This window comes from Gymnoscopelus braueri (assembly GCF_963280865.1).
Source record: "Gymnoscopelus braueri genome assembly, chromosome: 2".
Classification (NCBI taxonomy): Eukaryota; Metazoa; Chordata; class Actinopteri; order Myctophiformes; family Myctophidae; genus Gymnoscopelus; species Gymnoscopelus braueri.
In genome coordinates this window covers 54,862,491-54,887,814 of record NC_137604.1, presented here as the reverse complement: position 1 = coordinate 54,887,814, position 25,324 = coordinate 54,862,491, and the positions used below count along the sequence as shown (strand labels likewise).

Genomic DNA, 25,324 nt, shown 5'->3' with positions numbered 1-25,324 from the left:
ACACTTTCAACTGTTCTGATGGAGCGGACTCCACTCAACCATTGGCTCTTCTAAGGAGGTTAAAACTTAATTACTTGTTAATTCTGTCATACCTAGTATTGTTGCAGACACCATGCATGCACATCATCTCTGCACCATGAAACATCTCAGAATATGTTTTCTTCCATGTCTTCAGTTTGCAGTTTAGGCCATCATTCATTTCAAGCATTACCATCAACCTCTATAACGCTTCCTGGGTCAGTTCATATGGTCAGTAGTCTAGTGGTTATGGCTGGGATAAATTACAGATATTTATGCTGCAACATTTATCAATATATCTGGTCTACCCATGTCTAGTGTCTCCATAGCTTCGATGTTGAGGGGAGAGTGGTGATAGATGAGAGGGTAATTGTCACTGGGATAATCAAGATACCGTATGACTAATTACTAATTAGTGAATCATTTGACACCTCTTCACAATATCTTCATTCTTCTCATGACTTACCCTGGGTCCTTGTCCTCCCGCAGGGCCATCATTGCCCCTCCCTCCTCGCTCCCCCTAAAAAGAAGGAACAGTTAACTCAGCAACAGGCTAACGGGAGAGCTGAGCCTGCTAGCTTGTCATCATGTCTAATGACATGGATAACCCTGATGACTTGAAAGATCCCACTTATACACTAAGCCTGCTGTTTAGTTCATGTTCGGACATTTTTTTTTGTAATTCTTTTAATGTAATTGCATATTTGTCTCTCTGTTACGCAAACTAGAATCTTCGATAGTCTTGCATAGGCAGATGATCAGAGATCTCCACTGACCAATAACATTTTTATGTAGGGCTAGAACAGAGGCACAGCACAACATTTTTCATGTCTAAATAGAATGAACATGATATAGTGTATAATTTTTTAGCTTTTGGTCGGTAGGTCGGTAGGTCTGTCCGTCTGTGTTGTCCAAAGGTTTTGAGTGCAAAAAAAGGAGCTGGTCGCAGCTTATCATAAATTACATACTTATTTCTGTTCCTTAAAACAAATCTGATCTGTGCAATAAAAGGCAAAAAATAAATACTCACAGGTCCACCTCTTGGTCCGGGAGGTCCAACTTCTCCCTGGTCACCACGTTCGCCCTGTAAGCAAGAGAGATGTTGCCTGACGTCTGTGACCATGGGACATGGCACAATGTTGAAACGGTCACAGAACCAAATCAATTTGACACTTTGGTGTCGTTACTTTAGTCCCAGCATTACGCATGCGCGCACACACACACACACACACACACACACACACACACACACACACACACACACACACACACACACACACACACACACACACACACACACACACACACACACACACACACACACACACACAGTAATCGTATCGAATTCTATATTAAAATTGGCTAACGGGAGGACAGGCCGGGCGGACCACATCATCATGCTCATGTCACTATGACTATGAAGGAGTCCGAGTTCCCAATGCAGTTACACCAAAATATGGAGTGTGTTGTCTAACCTCAACGTGTAGTCATGGCATCAAGCACAAACAAATCAGCCAGCTCCAAATATGGGCAAAAGGGGGCAGCGGTAAAGTGCCTGCCCACCATCGCGGAGGTTGTGGGTTCGAATCAAGCGCCCAGCACCCGCCATTGAAATTGAGTCTATATAGGAAGTGACAGTTCATATGAATGGCCTGTAGTTTCGCTGTTAACGCTGTTAAATAACTCTCAATGCAAGCGGATGGGTTTTTGCCGAACTTTAGACTTGATTTTATTACCTTAATAAACATTGTTATAAATACTATATGCTTCGGGTCGCTAGTTTTAAGTCTTCTTTCAATCACCATGAAGTCTTCTTTCAATCACCATGATATGCGTTTTGGTAAATTATGGTCCCATTTATTTTCAAATTGATGATAAAGTAGGGTATGCTGTAGGAGGCGCATGGCCTTCTGATGATTCGATTGACAAGCTACACAACCAATAGCATTCATTTCCATGTGCATAGGATATGACGTGATATGACGTGATATAGAAAGATGGCGGATTTGAAATTGCTTCATTTACGGTCTGTAGAGTCTATGGGCGTAACTTTGTCCATTTTAGTCCTATTTATTTTTACAGCAAATGGTTCGAATCCATCGCGGTGCATCCGGCTTTGTCGAGCGTCTATACGAACACAATTGGCCCGTGTTCGGGGGAGGGAAGCCGGCCGGGAAGGGTGATATCACTGCATTCCTACGAGCTGGGGGGGGGGGCGACACCTGTCAGCAGGGAGTGTTGGGTGGGAGGAGTAGGACAAGGGCTCTACGTCCTCCCGGTGTGGGCTCCTCACTGGCAGGTGAGTCAGTAGGATACAACAGCAGTGACAACACACAAATGTGTGTGGGGAGGAATCAATTGGCAAAAACGACTAAATTGGGGAGAAAAAGAGGTAAAAAGCACACACAAACACAAACACAAAAAGAAGGGGGCGTGCCCATATATAGGCATATACTGATGTCATCAGGCATCTCCATATATGGGCGTAAAAGGGACAAGGACTGACAGATACAGAGATATCCATATATGGGCATATCCGTCGGATCGGCGGTGCAACGTACAGCCACATAGTGGCCCGAACCTCCAGTAGCAAAAATATCCGGTACTACAAGCTCACAACATGTTGCATCGCAACTTCATAGATCGGCTGTAATTATTTAAACTTTTTGAAACGTTTTTAACAAGGTTATTGTGCTCCACAATGATATTACAAGTTTTTTTTTTCTTTCTTTTTTTTGTCGATGGGTTCACAGATTGCCTCAAGACAAGGCCCCTGTGATCTTTGGTGCCCCCCCCCAATAGGAGGTGGTTGGGAACCACTGTGGTCTTATATTTCTACACCACCTGAAAGCCCCATCTAGCGTGAAGGTTGTTTCAACTTGCTCCATACTTACTGTTTTCCCTGGAGACCCCATCACTCCAACAACACCTGGGTCCCCAGAAATACCCTGGAGGAGATGAACGTACAGTATTATTATCCATGTTGTACTATTTATTATATTTTAGTTTATACTATGTCATACTTTATTAGCAGAAATGAACATCATACCGTCTCGCCAGCGACGCCTTTTTGTCCAAAAGAACCTGGCAAACCCTATAAAAAGAATCACATTAAGGCCAGTTAAGTCCAGCAGGCTCAGTTTGACACTGTTGGGGTTTAATCAGAGATGTATTGAAGTCAGACATGTATTGCAGTCAGAGGTAATACATACAGGAAGTCCTTGGAGGCCGGCATCACCTGGAGCTCCATTTTTCCCTGGAACATTCTGTATAATAATAGAAACAATTAGCATGAGTTGTTTATAGTTGTTTATTTATCAAAGGAAGAGTGTTGAGCATAACTTAGCACTGCACTGCTCTGCTGAGTAGCATCAGTGGAGTAATTAGGGCTTAAGTGCCTTGCTCAAGGGCCCCACTGCAGCAGTTTTTTCCCAGCACAGACTCTGCAGTCTGGAGATTCAAACCAGGAATCTTCCACCCACAAACCCACTTCTCAAATCTTTAGGCAACCAACCTGCACCCATACGTTTATCTACTTGCTTCACAGCCAAGTCAATAAAATAGTTGAACAATACCTTGGATCCTGGCAACCCAGGAATTCCCTCACGGCCATCTGGACCAGCAAGGCCCTGTTTATGAGAGAAAGAACAGGGAAATCCACATAATCTGAGTTTGATTGACAAATACTACCCCAAAAGAAAAACAATTTCAACAGCCATTTAGGTACAGTAGCTACTGTACATGGATGGCTAGACAGACAGACAGACAGACAGACAGACAGACAGACAGATGTTGTAAATGTATGTATTTTATCACATTCAACACTAACAATTGTGTTGTGTCACTCACAGGCTCTCCTTTGGGCCCTGGAACGCCCCTGATTCCAGATGGACCGCGAGGCCCCTGCAAATCACCAAGCATCAAAATGTAATAATACCACCACAGTAACAATGATCATATCGTTGCTGCTGTCGGAGTGGAAAATTGCATTTCGCTGTCGTTTACGTCATCTTACAAGAGTGTCAAGCAAAAGTACTGAAAATAGCCGATCTGCAAGCTTGTAAATCGGCTATTTTCACTATTTCTGAAAGATGTTGTTCCATTTCCTGAAAAGTAACGGTTTTGAAAAAGGTTTTCCACCGAACAGCAAAGATGTATGACATGATTCTATCACATTCAACACTAACAATTAAACACAATTAAACAATTAAAACTCATACATACACAGAAAATAAGTAAATACTGCACACATGTAATAATCATGCACACAATCAATTACACTCAGAGGACATATTGACAGAACAATGTTAAGTGAGTACAAGGTTATGCGAGGATGATTGCTATAGTTTTCAGATGTTAGTCTGAGTCGTCGTTAAATGCACAGTATTGCATACGATGCTTATACACATACATTAGCATTGTTTTGTGTGGATCTTTCGACTTAATGTCCGAGGCGTTTACTTACTTGAGCTCCGCCTGGGCCGGTCTCGCCTACCACTCCTCTCTGACCCAGGTCACCCTACAAAAGAAAGACCACAGTCCAGTTAGGGTACTGTTTCCCAAACACTGGGTCGGGACCCATGTTTGGGTCGTGGACCAATTTTTATGTGTCGCGCAGCAAATATCCCCCTTTTTTTTATTCCTACATTTAAAAAAGATATATACAATATATTATTTCAAAATATTTAAAAAAAAGTTTAAACAAAAACAAAATCACAACTGTTCATCAATTAAAAACAACAATTCAAAGCAACACTTCATCAATTCTAACAATTCTAACATTTTTCAAAAGTATTTCATCAAATAATTCCCATGAATACAGTTTTAAAAAAAGTTAAGAAGTAGTGAAAATTGCAGATCTACGCTGACAACGCGTGGCGAAGCGACGCGTTGTGAGCTTGTAGATCTGCTATTTTCAGTAGTTTGGGTCCCAGGGCAAACGTCTAATTTCTCTTTTCGGTATTGGGCTAAAACGTTTGGGAACCACTGATTTAAGGGATGTCCATCGACAAGCAGCAGAGAGGGCTTGACAGAGGTAACAACAGTGGCACAACAACAGCAGTAAAACACACAAGCAACTTACTGGGCCACCCACGATTCCCTGACCACCCAGATCACCAGACTTCCCACGAGGTCCCTGTTTGGATATGAAGTTTGTGAAATTAGTGATTCAACGTACACAGCCGCCTTTGTTCAAAACAGGACACGGTATGCCAAGAGATTGTGTGTGAGAGACAGTAGGGTTGTAAACTTGTTTACCCGATCACCTTTGGATCCCACTATCCCTGTGATGCCCCTTGGCCCACCTTGACCCTAAAATCACTCAGCAGATAGAAGGAAGGAGAGAGACAGAACCAGATTATCATGTTAACATGTTTGAGATTGTATACAAAGACAAACAAAATGCATTTATAACACTGTTGAGAAAAAATTATAAAATATTTTACTGGTAGTCCTTGTGCTCCCAAGTCACCCAGCTCTCCTTGTTCACCCTCATAGCCCTGAAAGAGAGAACGCCACCCAAACGTGTGTTAATATTTGTCACAGCATATTCTCATTCTGCAAGTCCCTCACACACCTGAGTGATCTTGGTGACAGTTGCACAGGAGAATGACGTTGCCTTGCTAAACTAATGGCCTATGTAATTTTTTTACGTTTTTCAGGAAAAATAAAAGAAACTGATCCAAAACAAAACTATATGATATTTTTTAATCATTTCACCCAAAATGTTTATAACAAATTATGACTATTTAAATAGAAATAACACTACCTGTCAGTTATACATAAGAGATTTAAATAGGTTTAAATAGGATTAAATCTGACTTAGGCCAAAACATTTTTAAAAAATGGCCTAAATCAGTAAATAATTTGGCCTAAGTCACAAAACCATGTGACATAGGCCAAAAAAAAGGCCTATTTTGGCCTAAGTCACACTAGGGAGTTAGGCCATTATACTAAAAGGGGAGTGAACAGCATGATCCTTTTCAATTAGGAGATGGGCGATTTTACCAGAGGTGGCCAGTGTCATGAGGAGCTGACTTAGGCAAAAATATAATTTTCCTCAAAAAACGACTTAGGCCATTAGTTTAGCAAGGTGACGATGAGATGACTATTGCTCCTACAAGACATTATGCAAAGAAAATCCACACACTCTTGCAATTGAAATATTCGATTGAGCAAATAAACCCCAAATGTTTTGTTATTGACTGAATTTACAGTGTGTGGACTGCAATAATCTGTCTATTGGCCTTATTCCAGAAAATATAATATTTTGATCAAGATTATTATTGAACAATTCCATTCATATTCTCATTTACATGCAAGTATGCCTCTATGCCTCCAATTTGCTTATAAGGCAAGGAGAATGGTTGAAGATGCTACTTCACCCCTGTTAAATCTTGTTTTGATTCATATAGAATGAAACAAAAACATGATTGCTCTTCATTGACTCTACACTTTAGGCAATTTGTTCAAATGCACACAGATGTGTTCAAATGCACACGTATGTGTGCGTTTGAACAAGAGGGTTTTCTTCCTTCATTTGGTCAGCAACCATTTTGAAAAATCCCCGCTGCCATGTTTGCGTCCATTTAATAAACGTCATGATATCCCTCATCCTCAAAATCCTATGCATGGTGACAGTTGTAGCCTCACCACAGACATATTTTGTTAGATGTGCACGTCTAAAATGCCCTTAAATAATTAAACTAAAAGTCTTAATTGTATTATGCTTGCTCTGATTATGCCCTAATCAGAAACCAGCATTACATGGTAATGTCTTATTCATATTATTGTCTTAATCTGATTAGTATCGAAATACAGCAGTCATTGTAAATGTAGTGTATTCCTATGCTATGGTGACATCATTGTACTATTCACTTTTTAAACGGCAAATTAAAGCAGCACTATCTAACTTGTAACAACTATGTAACAACTATATAGCATATTATGTCCCACAAAATTATAAAGTTACATGTTTAAGCAATAGCAATCCTCCTTCCCTACATTTATAGACTTGGGGGGGGGGGGATGTATAGGGGAGACAATGAGTTTCATCCTGGCATTTGCCAAGTCACCAACGCAGAACTGCCCATAGACATATAAAGGTAGACGCCTCATTGGGCTCTGAAGCGTCTGTATCTCGGGCGCGCTTCCTGCTTCCGCAGGGCTGTCGTGTGCGTCACACACGCGGAAGTTCGGTAGGCCAATCAGAGGCAGGTGGGGTCCATTATTTATTCAGCATTTGAGTCACGGACCACCGTTTGATAAGCTTTAGCCTCTCACACCCAAAACTTAGAATGTTATCATTCGATTAGATGTTGTCAAAATAACAATTATTTACGTTCTCTAATTGTGTACTTGTTTAGTAAGTAATGTAGATGGTTAACAATTTGACTCTTCTTGACAGTGTGAAATGTTATACTCAAGATTTAAAGATCTATATAAGGGTCCATTTGGTTATCAACTCTCCATCATTTAGCTGGGTACCACCTGGAACCCCCTCAAGGACCACTGGTGGTTCCCGGACCACTGGTTGAGAACCATTGCACTGACAAGTCCCGGAAAAGACGCACTGTGATTGGCCAGTAGTCAACGAGCTGTGAGCGCTGTGATTGGCCAGTAGTCACTTTGAGTGGCAGGTGCAGCCGTGCAGGGCGGAAGAGCCGTGTGTATTGCGATACAAGTCGCCCCAATGAACTGCAGAGGCCAATGAGGTATCTAGGTTTCTAATATCTATGGAACTGCCAGTCAAAGCAAAGACTGGCCAATCACAGCGCGTCCTCGCCGGACATGCTTGCAGAGACTCTTGGGTAATGAAGTCAAAGACGTTGGCTGCCATGTTATTTATTTTTCAAAGTGGCCTCCAAACTACATAGTGCTGCTTTAATGATAGTGGGCGAGAAATAGCGTTCATGCTATGTCCTCAATAAGGATAGGCGCTTTGTGAGGATGAAAGTGAAACACTACCTTATGCCCTTGTTTTCCAGGCTCGCCAGATTCACCCTTGGCTCCTTTGTGACCCTAAATGCAGAGAAGACATGCCAATCAAGTCAAATTAGTAATCAACTGGTGGTTAAGAAAATAAAATCTTCACAGAGTTCACAGGAAAATACATCACAAATGTTCAGATATGATGCCATAATATATATTTATATGTAGTGTCTGTGTGTCTATTATGTGTCAATTCTACCATTGATTGATTGATTGGATACTTTATTAACAGCTTGCAAAAAGTACAGAGGTACAGTTATACAATATTGCTAAAAGCATAATCACAAAAAGACCTGAGGGCTTGTTTCTATTGTGGTCGTATAGGAGTAAGTTAACTTTGAGAACCATGTCATTTACTTACTTTCATGCCTGGTAGCCCAGAATATCCAGCTAGACCTGCAGAGCAGGCATTGGGGCACTGAAAAACACAAAGTCAGCCTATTTGAGGTCATGGAAGAGCCCTGCCACTAGGGGGCTCCACTGACAGTAGCTCACCTTGTTAGCATAATGTAAAGCAAAAGGAAAATGGTATCTAGAATAGCCATATAGTAAGCAAATTGTACTTTGAGTGCTACATTTATTGTGCATATTAATTGTAATGTCCTTGTCAATGCATGCATTTAAAAAAATCCAAAACATTTCATAAACAACAACATATTTGAAAACCGCCACAATATTTTAACAACACAAAGCACTGTGAAATGTCTTCAGTCTTTTGAATGTGCCTAATTCTAACCTGGTACTTTAAAGCTGAAAACAGGTAATCATTTATGGAGGACCATTTTGGCACTAATACAAACCACAAATAAATAAATAGCACAATAAAAAAAGATATTTTTTTATTTGAGCTTTTTTATGTATGTGTGTGTGTGTGTGTGTGTGTGTGTGTGTGTGTGTGTGTGTGTGTGTGTGTGTGTGTGTGTGTGTGTGTGTGTGTGTGTTTATGTGTGTGTATGGTCCTCCACAATAATCCTGAAAGGCTATCATTCCAATATTCCAAAGGGTCTGTATAAACAACTTTCACTTTTTAAGTGTACACAGCAAAATATTCAGTGTTAGCTTTGTATACTCTCACTGTTAAACTAACAATGAATTGTGCTGTGTTCGAAACGTTGCCATCTTAGCATCATGATGTTTTGCTGGTATTACAAATGTGTGGGAATTAGGGAATCTAAAACATAATTTCAGGAACACGTGAAGTACGGGTGGCTCATTGGGCACAGACCACAGTTGTCATGTCATTAATTTGAATTTGGTTCATCATGCCATTTCCTGAGATTAACGTTTAAATACATCAAAGTGACACAGACCATAACTACATTTGGGTCAAACTCACCAGGTCCTCCCCATCCCACACACCTGGAGGCCCCTAGGAAAGAAACAATAAAAAACAGCTTGGGCTTGCTTGGAATTCTCTTAAGTAGCTGCAGCTCATATACATTTGGTGTATACCGTATTCATGGTCAATGGCTACAATGTCTGTATACATTGAGAAAGTAAAAAAAAAAAAGTCTGAAATATCACTGCAAAATGAACCAGGTCCTGTGTACCCAGGGGGAGGCGCGAGACACATTCATTATGCTCGCCGAAAACAATCACTGTAGAATTTGTGGTTTGAATGTGAAACCCAACAAATAGTGGATTGGCACAGCGCAAATTAACATGAATGGCCTGTCCCTGGTTGCATATCAACGGGTGGGAGCTAATTAAAGTACCGTCCCCTGCTGCTACAACTACTGTACGTTTAAATCACCGATAATAAGAGACCATATGAGACAAACTTACTGAGATTGAGTTCGGGAAGAGACACCAAAAGAGAAGAGACAGCAGAATGGGAAGACAATATTTTTTCAGTCATGTCTCATCTGTAACAACTGTGTGTTTGTAAACTAATAATCCCTCCCAGAAACTAAGAACCACATAGGCCTAAACATTTGTTATACTGTATTTATTTTCTGTGGTAGCATGTGTTTTAGTCTTTAAAGCAGAAGCTGTGGACCACCTCATGCATGCGTAATTAAACATAATACTTTACTAAGACAACATAGAAGGACACTTAATTAAATAACCAAAGGTAATGCTTCGCAAAAGAGCCCAGTTCACCCCCAGACCAGGCCCACCACATCGCAAAATGTTCCCGTTATCTTATATTCACGTTAGAGTCCCCCCACTTCCTAGTCCAATCCTGTGCCCCTGAGGTATACCCACAGCAAAATAAACTAGACTACACCACTGGAACACATTTTTGGAGTCAAGCCCAAGGTTTTCCATTGTGTCCAGAATTACCTACAAATCATAGGTTTTAACCCATGATTTTCAGGCAATTCTGGATCCTCAGACAAATATGACACTAGGTTCTCCATTACTGATTTGTAGAGCATAGACTTGAGACATGAAACTTAGACTTGAGTTGGATATACTGTACATAGCAAAATTAAGGACTTGTGACTTGACTTGGGCTTGTCTCAAATCACTTGAGACTTGACTTGAAATTGTCTCAAATGATTTGTAACATGACTTGGACTTGGTCTGAAATGACCATTTTCATGCATTAAAACTTGGTTTGATGGGCCATTCTGTTGGGTTGCATAGTGGCAGCAAGTTCCAGTGGTGAGCTGTGGATTTTTGAGCTATGGGGGCTCTATTTTATGACGCCACGGCGCGCACACGTGCACGCGCGCGGGCATGTGCACATAGCCACTCAGCTCAGTGCTAGTTGAAATACTGTATGTATATATCAACATGTGATTATTAATGTAATTATATTTCTTATTATTTTGTTGCATTGTTAATTTGTTTTTATTTTTGTTTCAATGAATTGATTATTTTATTTTCCTTTTAGTTTTATATAAAAGCCCTTTACATAGACTCACCCACACATAAGTAGTTAAAATAATCAGACAACTTGTCTTTGTCTTGTCTCAGAGAACTTGGTCCTCTGCTAAGCGATCCCCTTCACACTCTGCAGTGCAGAGACTGTTGTCTCTCATTGTGAGAGGAATGTACACATTCAATTCAAGTCCATGGCTTTTCTTGATTAGCCTAATGGTATGCAAAGCAGCCAGGTAGAGGCTATTGAGAACGGCTCGCCACTGACGGCGCGAACCTTGAGAGGCTATTGTTTAAACTTTAAGGTGTTAAAGACCGCCGCTGACGGTGCGTGCTCGCACGTGCATGTGGAGCATGCGTCAGCCCCCATAGTGTCAGAGCTAAGGGGTCGCCGACCCCCTGAGCACCCCCTAGAGTTCACCCCTGGCCAGCAACTCGGTTTTACAGACATAGATATGATATTTACCCTGGGCCCACCGGTGCCGGGAAGACCAACTGGACCTCTCTTTCCTCTTGCTCCCTGTAAAGCGATCATGAGTCAAATGAAAACATGTTTAATACTATAAAAAGTACTATGAACAGTATAATTTTCATAATTTAATGAAATTGAGACAAAGATTTACAAGTACTCTAATTAAAAGGGTTGTATTGATAACAGTGATGTGCTTATTTCAATTACTCACAGGAGATCCAACTTTGCCAAGTTCACCTGGAAGCCCATCTGTACCAGGAATACCCTGGAAACAAAAAGCAAAGAAACAAGAAAGTTTGATGAGTCGTCTTGCTGTTGCAATGAAGGCAACATTTCGTTATTAGTGTATTTTACTTTGAATGCTGCATGGATAGAATTTATCTTTAAAAGAGTGACACAAATATCCAGGAAGTACTTACATCGAGACCGTCAGCTCCCTCGCCCTGTGGGAGACAGGAGACAAATCATGGTAAGCATGATATAATGAAGGATCGTTTGAATGTGTGTGTTGGAAACAAATGTTATAAAAAGGAAAGAGACCTGTTGTATGAATGTAATGTACTATATAGCTCTATATAAGGATATTGTGAACAGACAACCCTTTAAATGTAAAGAAAAAACTGCCACTCACAAGATAAATCAATAAAAGTAAAAAAGCTGAATGTAACAAATAAAGGGAAAAATCTAATCATAAATAAATGATTGGAACAATAACCTGGAGTTGTTTCCAAAATGATAATCTTAAGATTCAATAATTTCCTAGACCACGGAACATGTACATGTACCACAGAGCCACACTATGAACGACGAACATTTTGATGATGAGAACAGTATGGGGTGCCCACACTTTTTCAACTTGAGTTCTACTATTGAAATTGCCAGCTCAAGGTGATCTACCACTCGCGCGTGCATGAGTGGTAGGCATGGTGGTAGGCATGGTGGGCGAAATTTGCGCGGTTTTGGGTGGATTATTATTATTTTTTCTGGTTTTTGGTTGGTTTTTGTTAGTTTCTTTTCCGTTTTTTGGTTACTTTATTTCGGTTTTAGGGTTAGGGTCAGGATTAGGTTATTTAATTATTATTTTTGCCTGATTTTACCGATTTATTATTAAAAAAAATGTAATTCATTCATTTTATTTACCAACCAACAAATAATTATTATCCCATTAATGAAAATACTTAAACATTTACCTATGGGGGCTAAATAACAACATTAAAGGCGGTTACACACCAGCGAATATGCGAATATAGGCCTACGCAAAATTCGGACTCGTTCCGAATAATTAAAAGACGCTTTTTTCGCTCCACGAAACTGGTGTGGAAGCTTGCATTGACTTTATAAGGTTTTAAAAAAAGACGTATTATTCGCATGAAAGAAATCGCCCCGGTGTGTAAGGGGCGATAACCTTAAGGCATTAGGACTGTTTCAATATTTTTCCTGGCGCCCCCCCCATTTAGTGCCGTGCCACCGTTTTCTGCCACAGCGCCACCTAGAGCCTAAAAAAGGGGCATTGCAGGTGGTCTACCTGCGCAGCCTCTGCGGTCTACTGGTCGATCGCGATCGACGTAATGGGCTGTATATGCAGTACTTAAATCAGGATAATATGTGCAACTTACAATCTCTCCAGCCTCTCCAGCCTCACCAGTTTCACCCTGCAAACAAAACGTAAGTTAAATGAACCTAGTGGTGCAAACCCAGCCCGATTCCAAATCCCTACAAGTGTCCCTTCTCCTCTCTCTCTCTCTGTTGGTCATCCTCGGACGAGCCCTCCAGCGCCATTTCAAGTCATCTTGATCCTCCATACATCTGGTGTACTTTCCTCCCTTCTGCATCTTTCTTTAGTAAGTCCATGTAGGTTGGTGTGGGACATCCTCATGATTGATGCCTGTGTGTCTGTCCCTGGGATATGATCATTTTGATCTTGACCTTTGTCTGTGACCCTTTCAACCCTAAAAGGTAATCCGAGCGCGGCACAGTGGCTGCTCACTGCTCCTAATGATTATATGGGTAAAAGGACAAATTTGCAGAAGAACAAAATCACGTATGTGTACAGTATATATATACAGTGACAAATAATGAATTACATTACACATCTTATTGTTACATCTTGTAGATGGTAAGAGTACAAATATTTTTGTTCTAGTTCCTCACACGCCAATTCATTGCCTCCAAGTTTCATGAAAATCTGCAAGCCCATTATCAAGTTAATTTGCCCATAGACATACAGACGGATGTACACACACAGGAGAAATATGGGTATTAGAGGACCAGACAGCAAAGCGCCATGTTCAGAATGGGACAGAAAATGTCATTTCTCAGCCGGTATTGCATGTAATCAAAACGATCAACACAGTTCATTTCACACATTGATTAAAATCCCCAAATTTTGACAGTGAACTATTCCATATTGGCCTTCACAGTAGGCGATAATGTTCAACTTACTTTTGGCCCTATTGCACCATCTGCGCCAGGATCTCCGGAGGGTCCTACAGGTCCCTAAAGAGAAAACAAAATCACAACACGTCAACAAAACCAACATTGGGGAAAAGAATGTTTTCATTTTTTAAATGAATACGCCCAATAGTACAAATGAGTAACTGCCCTAGAGCAGTGGTTCTCTACCTGTGTGTGTGTTGGGGGGGGGGGGGAGGGCGAAGTGACAATTTAAGGACTTTTTAATAACTAATTAATAACTAATTACTCAAAAGTAATCAACAACCTATATACTATAAAAACCGGTCAAACATTGGCCAAATTGTCAAATAATTTTAAAAATAGCTGATCTACAAGCCCACAACGCCTCGCAATGCCCAGTTCCAATGCTCAGTCCCCATTTCAAATATGATTATTTTGAGGGGTCCCCAGTTCAAATATGATTATTTTGGGGGGTTCCCAGTTCAAATATTCAAACTGCACTGGAGAACGCATTGGGAGTCCCATTGGGAATGTTTTGTGCTCTGTGTTTTGGTTCCTGTGTGCACCATGATGAACTCCAGCGTAGGGATGGGACGATATGAAAATTACATGTCACGATTATTGTGGCAAACATAATTGTGATTAACGATATTATCGCGATAATCAAAATATGCTTAAAACTTAAAATGCCACTTTTGTTAACCACTTGAACCCCCAGCATCCCTATTCTGGGGGGAACGTTCACCAAAAATAGCCGATCTACAAGCTCACAACGAGCTCATAGATCGGCTATTTTTGGCACATCAATTTGTGTGTGAAATAAGAGCGTACCAAATCCGTTTTATCAAGCATAGAAACAAAAGCTAATTCATCCTAGTGTATGACGGAGGACAATTTCATGATAAATTAAAATCTCCGGCGATACGATTATTGTGAGCGTTTTTTTATCACAATAAACGATAATAACGATTATCGTACCATCCCTACTCCAGTAGTGTCTCTTCAGACAGTAATTCTACCAATGGAGTCTTGTCCGTGTTTGACATGGTTAGTTCCTTCAGCAGTGAGGATGCTCGCAGTGGCAGTTCAGTTCAGTGCACTGTGGAACTTTAGCTGCGCTGATTGGTCAGCTGTAGCCTGGCATTGTATTGGCCAGACTGATCACACAGGTTCACAAAAGTTCCCCACGCTAGGGGCGCGATAGTGTAATTCAACCCACTTCGGGCAAGACCCGGAAAAGACGCGCTGTGATTGGCCAGTAGTCACTTTGAGTGGCAGTTGGGGATAACTCTCACCCCAAAACACGATCCTGTCCCTATCGGTACATAACTCGAACGGTGCTGAGCAGGCTCAAGCGAACTTCGCAACGTTCGGCACGGCAACTCGCTCGCTTTGCCACTGTACTATTTGCAAACTGTTAAGTAGTATTCAATCAATCAATCAAAGAGATTTCCAATATACCATATTTTATGGTCATGATTCAACCTGAACCGGTAGCCTGGATGGCTTGGTTCCAGGCTTAAAAAAAATTATATAAATATTTTTGGAAATCTCTATGGGGGAAAAAATAATGCGGTTTCTATCTGTGGCACCACAAAATGGCCGCCACTGCTATGCCCTATATGATACCGTGAGAAACTTTTGTGATGATCAGTCTGGCCAATGTCGCAGGCTACAAGGATTAATCCATTTATTGTATATTCAAGTTCAATATGCTCTTATAAAACAAACTATACAAATTAATGATCAATTCTCTGAATATAGCTTCTAATAAACCAAACAGAGATGAATACGTCATACAACCAACCACAACAGGTATATCAATATATCCACCACAATAATCCTTCTATCCTTCTGTAAAATGAGGGAACCTTTGTGCTTCCTTCAGTCTCAACTCCTCATAAATCTTTCTCCTCAGAGGGTTGACCAATGATCTCAAAATGCACACAGGTGTTGACCGTTAGCATATGAAGGGAATCTACAGATTTTGTCCAAAACTCACGCAAACCGGTGCACAATATCTCTGGAGTCATGTGATCAAGATGTATCAGTTCGATTTTTCAGATTCCATTCCGATTGGCTTCCAACGTTTGTAGGAGGGGCACATTTTGCAAGAAGTGCCACAAATTCTGTATGTAGCATCCGATCTGGCCCAAATTTGAATCACACATTGAGGGGCCTCTACAAGTAATTGTACTTCAACCAGCAGGGGGCACCACAATAGCTCCAAATGTCAGTGATTGTTGTTGAAATGTGATTTTCTGATTTAGGCACAAATGGTGTCTTGAATCATGTGACAACTAGAAAAAGTGCTCCTCGGAGCACAGGTCTCCGCCAGGTCAGGTAGGTTATTGTGGGCCAGCAATGTTGATGGAATATGAAGAATAGGACAGATCCATCTTGATCACATGACTATAGAGATAATGTTTACCGATTTGCGTGATGTTTGGACAAAATCTGTAGGAGTAATCGGCCTCCTGGTGGCGCTATAATAGGGCAATGTCAAAAGGGTGGCATTTGTTCCTCAACGTAGTGCGAATATGCATGCAAAGTTTCACCGCAATCGCACCTGCGTTCATGATTTGAGGCATGTAGTTCAAAACCGGTCACTCCTGCAAACTTTAGATGTCAATCTTTGCCAATCAGGATGGAATATGAAAAATCAAACAGATCTGTCTTGATCATATGACCATAGAGATCATGTGTACAGATTTGCGTGAACATTTTGTAACATTAAAAAAAATGTTTTACATAAGTTGGCCTCCTGGTGGCGCTATCAAAGGCAGATGTGAAAAATACAGGGAAATGGTTTTTCCTTGGCCTCTAGGGAGTGCACATACAAAGTTTTACGCAGATCAGTTATAGGTAAAAACGCGAATCGGCCTGTTATAGCGCCACCATCAGGCTGATTTGAAAATTCTCAAGTGGCATTTCTTCCTCGGCCTAGTGGGAATGTGCGTGCAAGGTTCACGGCAATCACACGCTGCGTTCATTATTTGAGACATTTTGTTCAAAACGGAGCGCTCCTGCAAACTTTGGAAGCCAATCTTAGCCAATCAGGATGGAATATGAAAAATCTGAAAGACACGTTTGGTTCAATGACTATAGAGATACTGTGTACCGATTTGCGTGATGTTTGGACAAAATCTGTAGGAGTAATATAAAACAATCGACCTCCTGGTGGTGCTATAACAGGCCGATCTGAAAAATTGCTGTTCACAGACTGGCACACACAGGATACACGGATACACGGAGTCCCTGTCACGCCTTCGGCCTGGCGCCTTCGGCCTGGCGCAGACAATGACTGTCAAACATGGTTTTGATATGCCATACCCTTTGCCTGTAATTGCATTCAATTACAGGCAAGATGTGCTTTTTTGTTACAAAAAACACATCAGCATCCAGTTTTTAAAATGAAGCCAATAAGGTGCCAATTCCCTCATTAATTGCTTAGCAGGTGGGGATTACAATGGGGATTGGACTTTACACTTGATTCTATTACCTTAGTAATCATTGTTATAAATAATTTATGCTTTCAGAGGCTTAAAGGCTTCTTTCAATTGCTATAATATGCGTTTTTGTCAATTATGGTCCCATTAATTTTAAAATTGATGATGAAGTAGGGTATACTTCTAGGGCTTCTACTGGCTCTACTGAGAGAAGACCCGCCCTCGCTGCTCTTCCAGCCAATAGCAATGCGGCCTGAAAGAAATAATTAGAAGGTATAGCTAAATATAGGCCTACAAGTTCTGAGTTAAAATGAACTGCTCCACAGCCTCACATGAACTGCTCACTGAATTAAGCCATTTCAAAAACACCTGACCAGAGGCCAAATGAAGTAACAAGTAGTGAACTTAAAGGCACATGAAACCCTGGCTGATTTTGATTATGTTTTCCAATTCAGGTTTAAAACTACAGCAGGTTATAAACATGGCAGGGTAGTAAACGACGCAGTTGCAGCTAATACTTTTTTTACCCTGCTCTAGCTTTTAACCTGAACTGAAAAACAAGCTACAAAATCAGCCTAGGATTTCATCCCCTTTTAAATTGGAGCAATTTCAAGACTCAAATCTAATTCCAATGCCTTGGGACATTTAAACCTGCATGACTGAATTAGCCCAGCAACCTCTTATTGTATGAAATGGAAGGATTTGTCTGGGACAAAAAAGGGACAAAGAAAACAGGAATAGATGACTATGCAGGTCAGAATCATTTGATAAAGCCCAATGTACACTTTTACATTCAGGACTGACCAAAGCCTATGTATACTGTCATAGCTGGCTAATTGTCTCCGCCAGGCCAAAAGGCATGGCGAGAGAGTATGTTTTACCCCGTCCGTCCGTCCGTCCGTCCGTCCGTCCGTCCGTCCGTCCGTCCGTCATTCTGTCATTCTGTCATTTTGTGTACAGCTAATCTCTGGCACCGTTGGCTTGATCGCAGCGAAACTGTGCACACACACTCCCTGGATGCCAGAGCAAAACCTCTGCCCCAAATTTTTCAAATGGGCCTGTTATAGCGCCACCAGGAGGCCGCTTTTTGCTAAACACATTTTTTGACAGTACTCCTACACATTTTATCCAAACATCACGCAAATCAGTACACAGTATCTCTATAGTCATGTGATCAACACGGATCTGTCCAATTTCCCATATTCCATCCTGAATGGCTAAGGTTGGCTTCGAAAGTTTGCAGGATTGCTCCGTTTTCAACTAAATGCCTCAAATCATGAACGCAGCTTGCGATTTCCATGAGATTTCACACGTACATTCCCACTAGGCCGAGGAAGAAATGCCACTTGAACATTTTCAAATCAGCCTCATGGTGGCGCTATAAAAGGCAGATTTGTGTTTTTAACTATAACTGCAACGATCTGCGTGAAACTTTGCACGCACACTCCCTAGAGGCCAAGGAAAAACAACTGCCCTGCATTTTTCACATTTGCCTTTCATAGTGCCGCCAGGAGGCCGACTTATGTAAAAAAAAAAATTTGATATCAAGCCTTCAGAATGTATCCAAATTTCACGCAAATCGTACACATGATTTCTATAGTCATGTGATCAAGATGGATCTGTTTAATTTTTCATATTCCATCCTGATTGGCTAACATTGACATCTAAAGTTTGCAGGAGTGGCCCGTTTTGAACAAAATGCCACAAATCATTAATGCAGCGTCCAATTGCGTTGACACTTTGCACGCACATTCGCACTACGTTGAAGAACAAATGCCACCCTTTTAACATTGCCCTATTATAGCGCCACCAGGAGGCCGATTTTGCAACACTTTTCTTTTTTATATTACTCCTACAAATTCAAACATCATGCAAATCGGTACCCATTGTCTCTATAGTCAAGTGATCAAGATGGTTCCATCCGATTTTTCATATTCCATCCTGATTGGCGAATTCCGAACATTGCTGCCCCACAATAACCTACCTGACCTGGCGGAGACCTGTGCTCCGAGGAGCACTTTTTCTAGTTTGCTATAATTTCATGCCTTCAGTTCATGCAAAACGCGTGCACGCTCATTTTCCCTGTAGAATTTTTCTATACTACATGCTAAAAACAATAAAATGAAAATAATCAATTAAATTACACCAAAAGTAAGAGCAACAAGCAACCAACTGTGTGAGGGATAGTCTCATACAGTACGACGTCTACCTCTTTGTCAATAGGATGGGAACATCTATCTATACATCTCTGTCTGTCTGTCTGTCTGTCGCACCCCTTTTATGCCCATATACAGATATATATATGATATATGTAGATATCCCCAAGTTGGTGCTTCATAGATAGTCAGATCAGTAATAAAGATTACTGACCTGTGACCTCACAGTATTGGCATCACAGTACTGACGGCACAGTCATAGACCATTGTTTCCCAAACATTGGGTCGGGACCCATATTTTTATAGTAGCATACCCCTATTCCAAAATTGTGTTTATTCCAAAGATTTACAAAAAAATCCCAAAGGATTCTAAAAAAAACTAAAAACAAATTCAAACCTTTTTGAAAAGAATTCCATAAAAAAATTATCCTTAGAGGGAAAAAAATACTTTTAAGAAGTAGTGAAAATAGCCGATCTACAAGCTCACAACACGTCGCAATGCAACGTGTTGTGAGCTTGTAGATCTGCTATTTTCAGTTTTGGGTCTCAAGCTAAAAAGTTTGGGAACCACTGTCATAGACTACCCTCCAAATGCTCTGGCAACAGTCAGGTACTGATGTCATACTACCCTTCTGACAACTGTACTGCATTACTACATATAAAAGAACAGAAAGGTCATATTAAGCACCCTACTTCTGTGTTCATAGCCACCTAATGGTCGTGACTGAGACTGTGTACATCATGTGACTTTTAATATCTTGCCAGAATTAAGCCTCTTCTGTTTATTTTATTGCTGTGGAATTCATGTTGGAATTCATATGAGACAACAAATGTGAATGACATTTTAATTAAGTAAGTAAGTAAGTAAGTAAGTAAGTCGGAGAGGCTTATTGTCTGTATAAACCACTGGAATTTCCAGAGATTGGATTGAGGTTTATCCCTTAACCACTTTCAACCTGCCATCTATATTTTGGACATGAAATTATAGGCCAGAATGTTAAGAACATTTTCATAATATCTTCAAAAACAGCGAAAATAGCAGATCTACAATCTCTTTCAAGTCTTTCACATTTACACATCACATGTAAGAGATGAATGAAGACACAGCAGTATATTGTGAAAGAGGGCGGTTCCCTTCCACAGGCCCTCCCCCATCAACCACCACATATTAACAACTTTTGCCTTGCATTCTGACCATTCAGAGGTCTTAGCAGCCAAAGAGCACGAGAAAACACCTCAAATTAAACATTCAGAGATTACAGTTTTCTTACAACACAGCACTAATATTACCAAGGATAGGCCCCCACTACCACTGGGGATCCTAAAGTAAAAGAAAAAGAAGCATGTTGTACATGTATTGTATTGCAGGATGCCATGGACCAACATGTCCATCAAATTACACATAATATATGTTTTAGTCTATTTCAAAACCTTTCTCTGTACTGCACAGCAGTTCACACTGATCCTGTCCACCACTTCTGTCCAGCTGCTTATTAATTTTAACCAGGCTGTCTGTCTGTACCCAGGACCATCAGCACACACACCAGGTATCGGGTGCAGCAGCCTGCACACACTGGGTCCATTTTGCACAGCCAGCCTTTAGCAGCATACAGCTCTTTCCTGTCAGCCATCCCTGGGCAGTTAATCCCCCCCCACCGGCCCAGCACCCCCCTGCCTTATACAAAAAGACTTCTGTTTCTGTCAGGAAGCTATTTGAGGCGCACTCTACTCACTCACCTAAATATTGATGTATTCAAGACTTTTCCTCAACTCTTTTGCTCTGCGGCCAAGATAAACCACTTTTCCCAGTCGTAGATGTGCATATCTTGAGTCCTTCAGATACTACAGTGATTCAACACAATCTTTTATCACCCCCCCTCCCCCCTACTACAGTTAACTAATAGAAGGACTTTCTTATCCATTACTATGGTTGGTTAAGACTGGTTGAGTCCAACATGTACAGTATTTACCAAATTGCCTTTTAGAATAGAAAACATACTGGTTTAGAAATGTCTTAGTTTTGATTTCTCAGGTTGTTACCCTGGTGTTTAACTTACGTCTGCGCCTGGGAGGCCCGCTGTGCCAGGAACTCCGTCTTTGCCATTGTCACCATCCGGGCCCTGGAATCACAATGTTCATTTAGTGGTGAAAAGAAAACACATTACTTAACTCCACAGTAAGTATCATCTGTTCATGCATGTGAGATTAATAATGCAGGGAAAGAATTCCACTCACAGGTCCGCCTTCGACAAAGTTGTCTTCTCCTCTCTCACCCTGTAAATATATTAAGAATATAACGCATGTGATGTTACTTCTTAAGTGAAATCTTTGGGGGAAATAGAATTAAGCAGTAAACACATAATGGTCATAAATAACAAAGCTGGTGTCACTGCCATTTTTTTTACTTTAAACCATTCAGGAAGTGGAATGTTCAAAATCAACTAAATGGAACACAAACTATTAAAACGGTACATGTATGTTCTATGATCAGAAATTAAATATTTGTGAATGAATGCTCTATTACTGACTAATAAATAGTGTCTTGACATTATTTTGGATTTGATTATACTGAAGTTGATACTGACCCCAGCTTTGATACTATATCTCATGAGATAATAAATAGAATTCAGCTCACATCAATGCCATCTACGCCAGGTACCCCAGCTATTCCTGCCGGTCCTTCAGGACCCCTGGGACCAACCGGGCCCCTCTGCAGATAAACAACAAAAACAACCCCAAAATAAAAATCATTATTTTCTGCTAAAATCCATCCTCAAACCAGAGCTAGTGCTGGTCTGCAAAGAGTAGCTCACACAAAGTCCCTTTGTGTGGGAGCAGTCATGGTGCTAGAAATAATAAGGTCATGAAATATGAACTAAAGGCATACTATCCCATTATAGTCGAGGAACTCTTAACTGCATGTGCTGAGATTAACTGTTGTTTTAGTCTCATTGGTTCCATGTGTCCACATGAGAGGATACAGACACCGTTCATTCCTGTTTTGAGTTCCAAATGTATTAAAGATATCACACAAAGGAAACCTGTGTGGAGTTTTTTTTTCCTTTCAAAAAATATATTTAGCAAGGATGGAAGGTTGACTATCTGTATGTATAAATGTAAAATGTAAAATGTATATTAACTCTAGAATTAGCAGATTACATAATGCTATTGATTGATACAGTAACCTAAACAACTAGCCCACAGAACAAAAGCAACCAACTACTATGGATAAAAAAAGAGAGCTGAATTAGAGAACAATTTATCACTTACCTGAGCGGAGCAAATTAGGACGATTTGCAATAAAATCACCAACAAAGGCTCCCGGGAGATCCTGGCACCAGCCATGGTCTTCCTAACGACGCGGGGAAGACGCAAAAAGTCCCTTTTCCCGGATTAGTTGGGGTTCCTCGGAGCACCTGTCAATATCCCCCTAACTGAACCCCAGCGTGCACTGAGAAGGTACGATGTACTATTAAACACTCATGTTTATTCATGAGGCGCTCCATCGCTGCACACAGTGGTTGGAGGAGGGACTGAAGGTGCGTGCTGCTGGGGGAGTGAGTTTCTACACGAGGGAGGGTGGGCTTCTTCTAATCTTCTAGCATTAGGCCTACTTCTTATAAATACCCTAAACCAGTGGACAGTGGTTGGTTCTCAAGCTTTTTTTATTTCAAGGAGGACCCCATATAAACGTGTCTCTAAACAGTGTACAACATGGAACCAAATGGATCGTTATTTGCCCTGGCCTCATATTCCATAATGTCCAGCAGAAATAAAATAAAAGTGCCAAAACCTACACTGCTGGGAATATACCATGCAAATTACTCAATTAGTCAAATTGTATATGATGATAATGATGATGATGACGACGACGACGACGATGATAATGATAATGATAATGATAATGATAATGATAATGATAATGATAATGATAATGATCCCTAATCCCCATGGGAGAATTTGCGTTTCAGCTTTTGTTGGGGTATTCTATTTGGTAACAGGACGGGAGGAGATAACACCTGGTGCCCACCTGAAGAGGTGGGCACCAGGACAACTGGGCACCAAAACCATCTGGACACTAGGGACATGTGGGCCATGGGACATGATGAGTGGGCACCTGAATTAGGATTTGTGTCCATAAGTGTTTTTTAACTTTACATAACATGCTGCTTTGTTGTTGGTAAGGGATATTTAACCCACTGTTCTTTAAACCCCCAAACACAACACAACAATGAGGTCAAAAGTACAATATAAGAGTTTATTTGCCAAAATACAAGTTGTGCTAAAAAATAGGTCAAATCGGGTGCTCAGGTGGCGCAGTGGTAAAGTCCCTGCCCACATTACTCCTACGGGCTAGGGTGGGGAGTGTTGGGCGGGAGGAGTAGGACGAAGGCTCTACGTCCTCCCGGTGGGGGCTCCTCACTGGCAGGTGAGTCAGTAGGTTATAACCGCAGTGACAACACAGATATGTGTGTGGGGAGGAGTGAATTGGCATAACGACTACATTGGGGAGAAAAAGGGGGGAACAAACTATTGGCCACTCTAAATAAAAAAATATATAGAACAAATTGGGAAAACAGTAAAATACCCAAAAGAATTAAAGATACCAAAAAAATCTGCCAAATGATCAATGTGAAGATTGATCATAGCTCAATGAAGAACATAGCTAAACAGTACACTATAAAATGATAGAAAAATATATAGTAGCCTACTGTTAAAAAAATAGAACAGTACACTATAAAATAATAATAATTAATAAAAATACTAATAAAAATAAAATAGAAAATTTGAGATAAATAGTAGCCTACTGTTAAAAAAATAGATCAAAATTAGTAGCCTACTGTTAAAAAATAGAGGGAAAAGAACAGTGGGTTAAATATCACTTATACCAACAAAAAAGCATGCTATGTAAAGTAAAAAAAACACTTGTGGACACGAACCCAAATTCAGGTGCCCAGTTATCTCCACTCAAGTGCCCATATGTCCCTAGTGCCCAGATGGTTTTGGTGCCCACCTCTCCAGGTGCCCACTGGTGCCCAGTTAAATCCACCCCTAAGCGCCCACTCGTCCAGGTGCCCACATGTCCCTAGTGCCCAGATGGTTTTGGTGCCCAGTTGTCCTGGTGCCCACCTCTCCACGTGCCCACTCGTCCAGGTGCCCAAAAATATGGTGCCCAGATGTCCATAGTGCCCACATGTCTTGTATTCTTGTATTTAAAATACTGTATTGTAGGAAAAAAATCCATATTTTCTACAATACTTTTGCACATATATAGGCCTAATATAGCTTTATATCAAGACTATCGTAGATGTATTTGATCTATTTTGACATTTTTATTGCTAGGAGAGTCTTAGCAACAACCCCCCCAGAGTGCCCTGGACTTTCACCAGTAAAGCCCATACTTCTCCGTATGTGTACAAATGCAAAATATAAGGTGCTTACATATTGGCGATTTGGGCAAATGTTAACTAGCGGTCCGGAGTTTTTGTGCAATGTATTAGTCCGTATCTTTCAGTACACATGCGTTTTAATCCCGTTTGTGGCCGAACGCCATTTACCCCCCTCGTTTACTTCCTGTTTACATTGAGTGTAATTCTGGCTTTCACCGGATGCGCCCTGTGACTACCGCCCATTGGAAACTTCCGACAGAATCGCCAACAGACCACTAGTTAACATTTGGGGCACTCGGGAAAGTAACTTTTTTTTAAAGGTAAATACTTTCATTGACAGTAGTTTTGATTATTGAAAATAAATTAATTTCTGCTTTAGATTACTGTAGATTCTTTTACGGTTCTCCAAAACACACGTGGGCGCTGTTTCTAACCCAACACAGCAGCACACATCCGCAAAGAAATGACTAGGGCCAGCGTTGCCATGTCTGCTTATTATAAGCGACTTTGGGATTGTTTTTCTGTAGAGTCGCTTGTAAAACTGGTAGTTGCGGATTGAGTTTTTTTGGGCTTGTTTCTAAAGTGTAGTTGCTGTTTATTTTG

The 25,324-nt window shown here is 40.8% G+C and overlaps 1 protein-coding gene across 1 annotated transcript in view; it reads right to left on the bottom strand.

The window, feature by feature from the left end:
- col9a1a (collagen, type IX, alpha 1a) overlaps positions 1-22,822 on the bottom strand; it is a 30,762-nt gene extending 7,940 nt beyond the window's left edge. Inside the window, exons 1-23 of the mRNA XM_080416403.1 lie at positions 22,602-22,822; positions 21,967-22,041; positions 21,567-21,605; positions 21,389-21,451; positions 13,754-13,807; positions 12,928-12,963; positions 11,731-11,754; positions 11,523-11,576; positions 11,306-11,359; positions 9,347-9,379; positions 8,372-8,428; positions 7,987-8,040; positions 5,466-5,519; positions 5,278-5,331; positions 5,102-5,155; positions 4,484-4,537; positions 3,868-3,921; positions 3,594-3,647; positions 3,231-3,284; positions 3,068-3,112; positions 2,913-2,966; positions 1,049-1,102; positions 485-538 (exon numbers count right to left, since the gene is read on the bottom strand). Of these exons, the coding sequence (XP_080272529.1) occupies positions 485-538; positions 1,049-1,102; positions 2,913-2,966; positions 3,068-3,112; positions 3,231-3,284; positions 3,594-3,647; positions 3,868-3,921; positions 4,484-4,537; positions 5,102-5,155; positions 5,278-5,331; positions 5,466-5,519; positions 7,987-8,040; positions 8,372-8,428; positions 9,347-9,379; positions 11,306-11,359; positions 11,523-11,576; positions 11,731-11,754; positions 12,928-12,963; positions 13,754-13,807; positions 21,389-21,451; positions 21,567-21,605; positions 21,967-22,041; positions 22,602-22,676 (1,203 nt within the window). The 5' untranslated portion in view covers positions 22,677-22,822. The remainder of the gene's footprint in view (positions 1-484; positions 539-1,048; positions 1,103-2,912; positions 2,967-3,067; positions 3,113-3,230; positions 3,285-3,593; positions 3,648-3,867; positions 3,922-4,483; positions 4,538-5,101; positions 5,156-5,277; positions 5,332-5,465; positions 5,520-7,986; positions 8,041-8,371; positions 8,429-9,346; positions 9,380-11,305; positions 11,360-11,522; positions 11,577-11,730; positions 11,755-12,927; positions 12,964-13,753; positions 13,808-21,388; positions 21,452-21,566; positions 21,606-21,966; positions 22,042-22,601) is intronic.
- Positions 22,823-25,324: the final 2,502 nt, after the last annotated feature.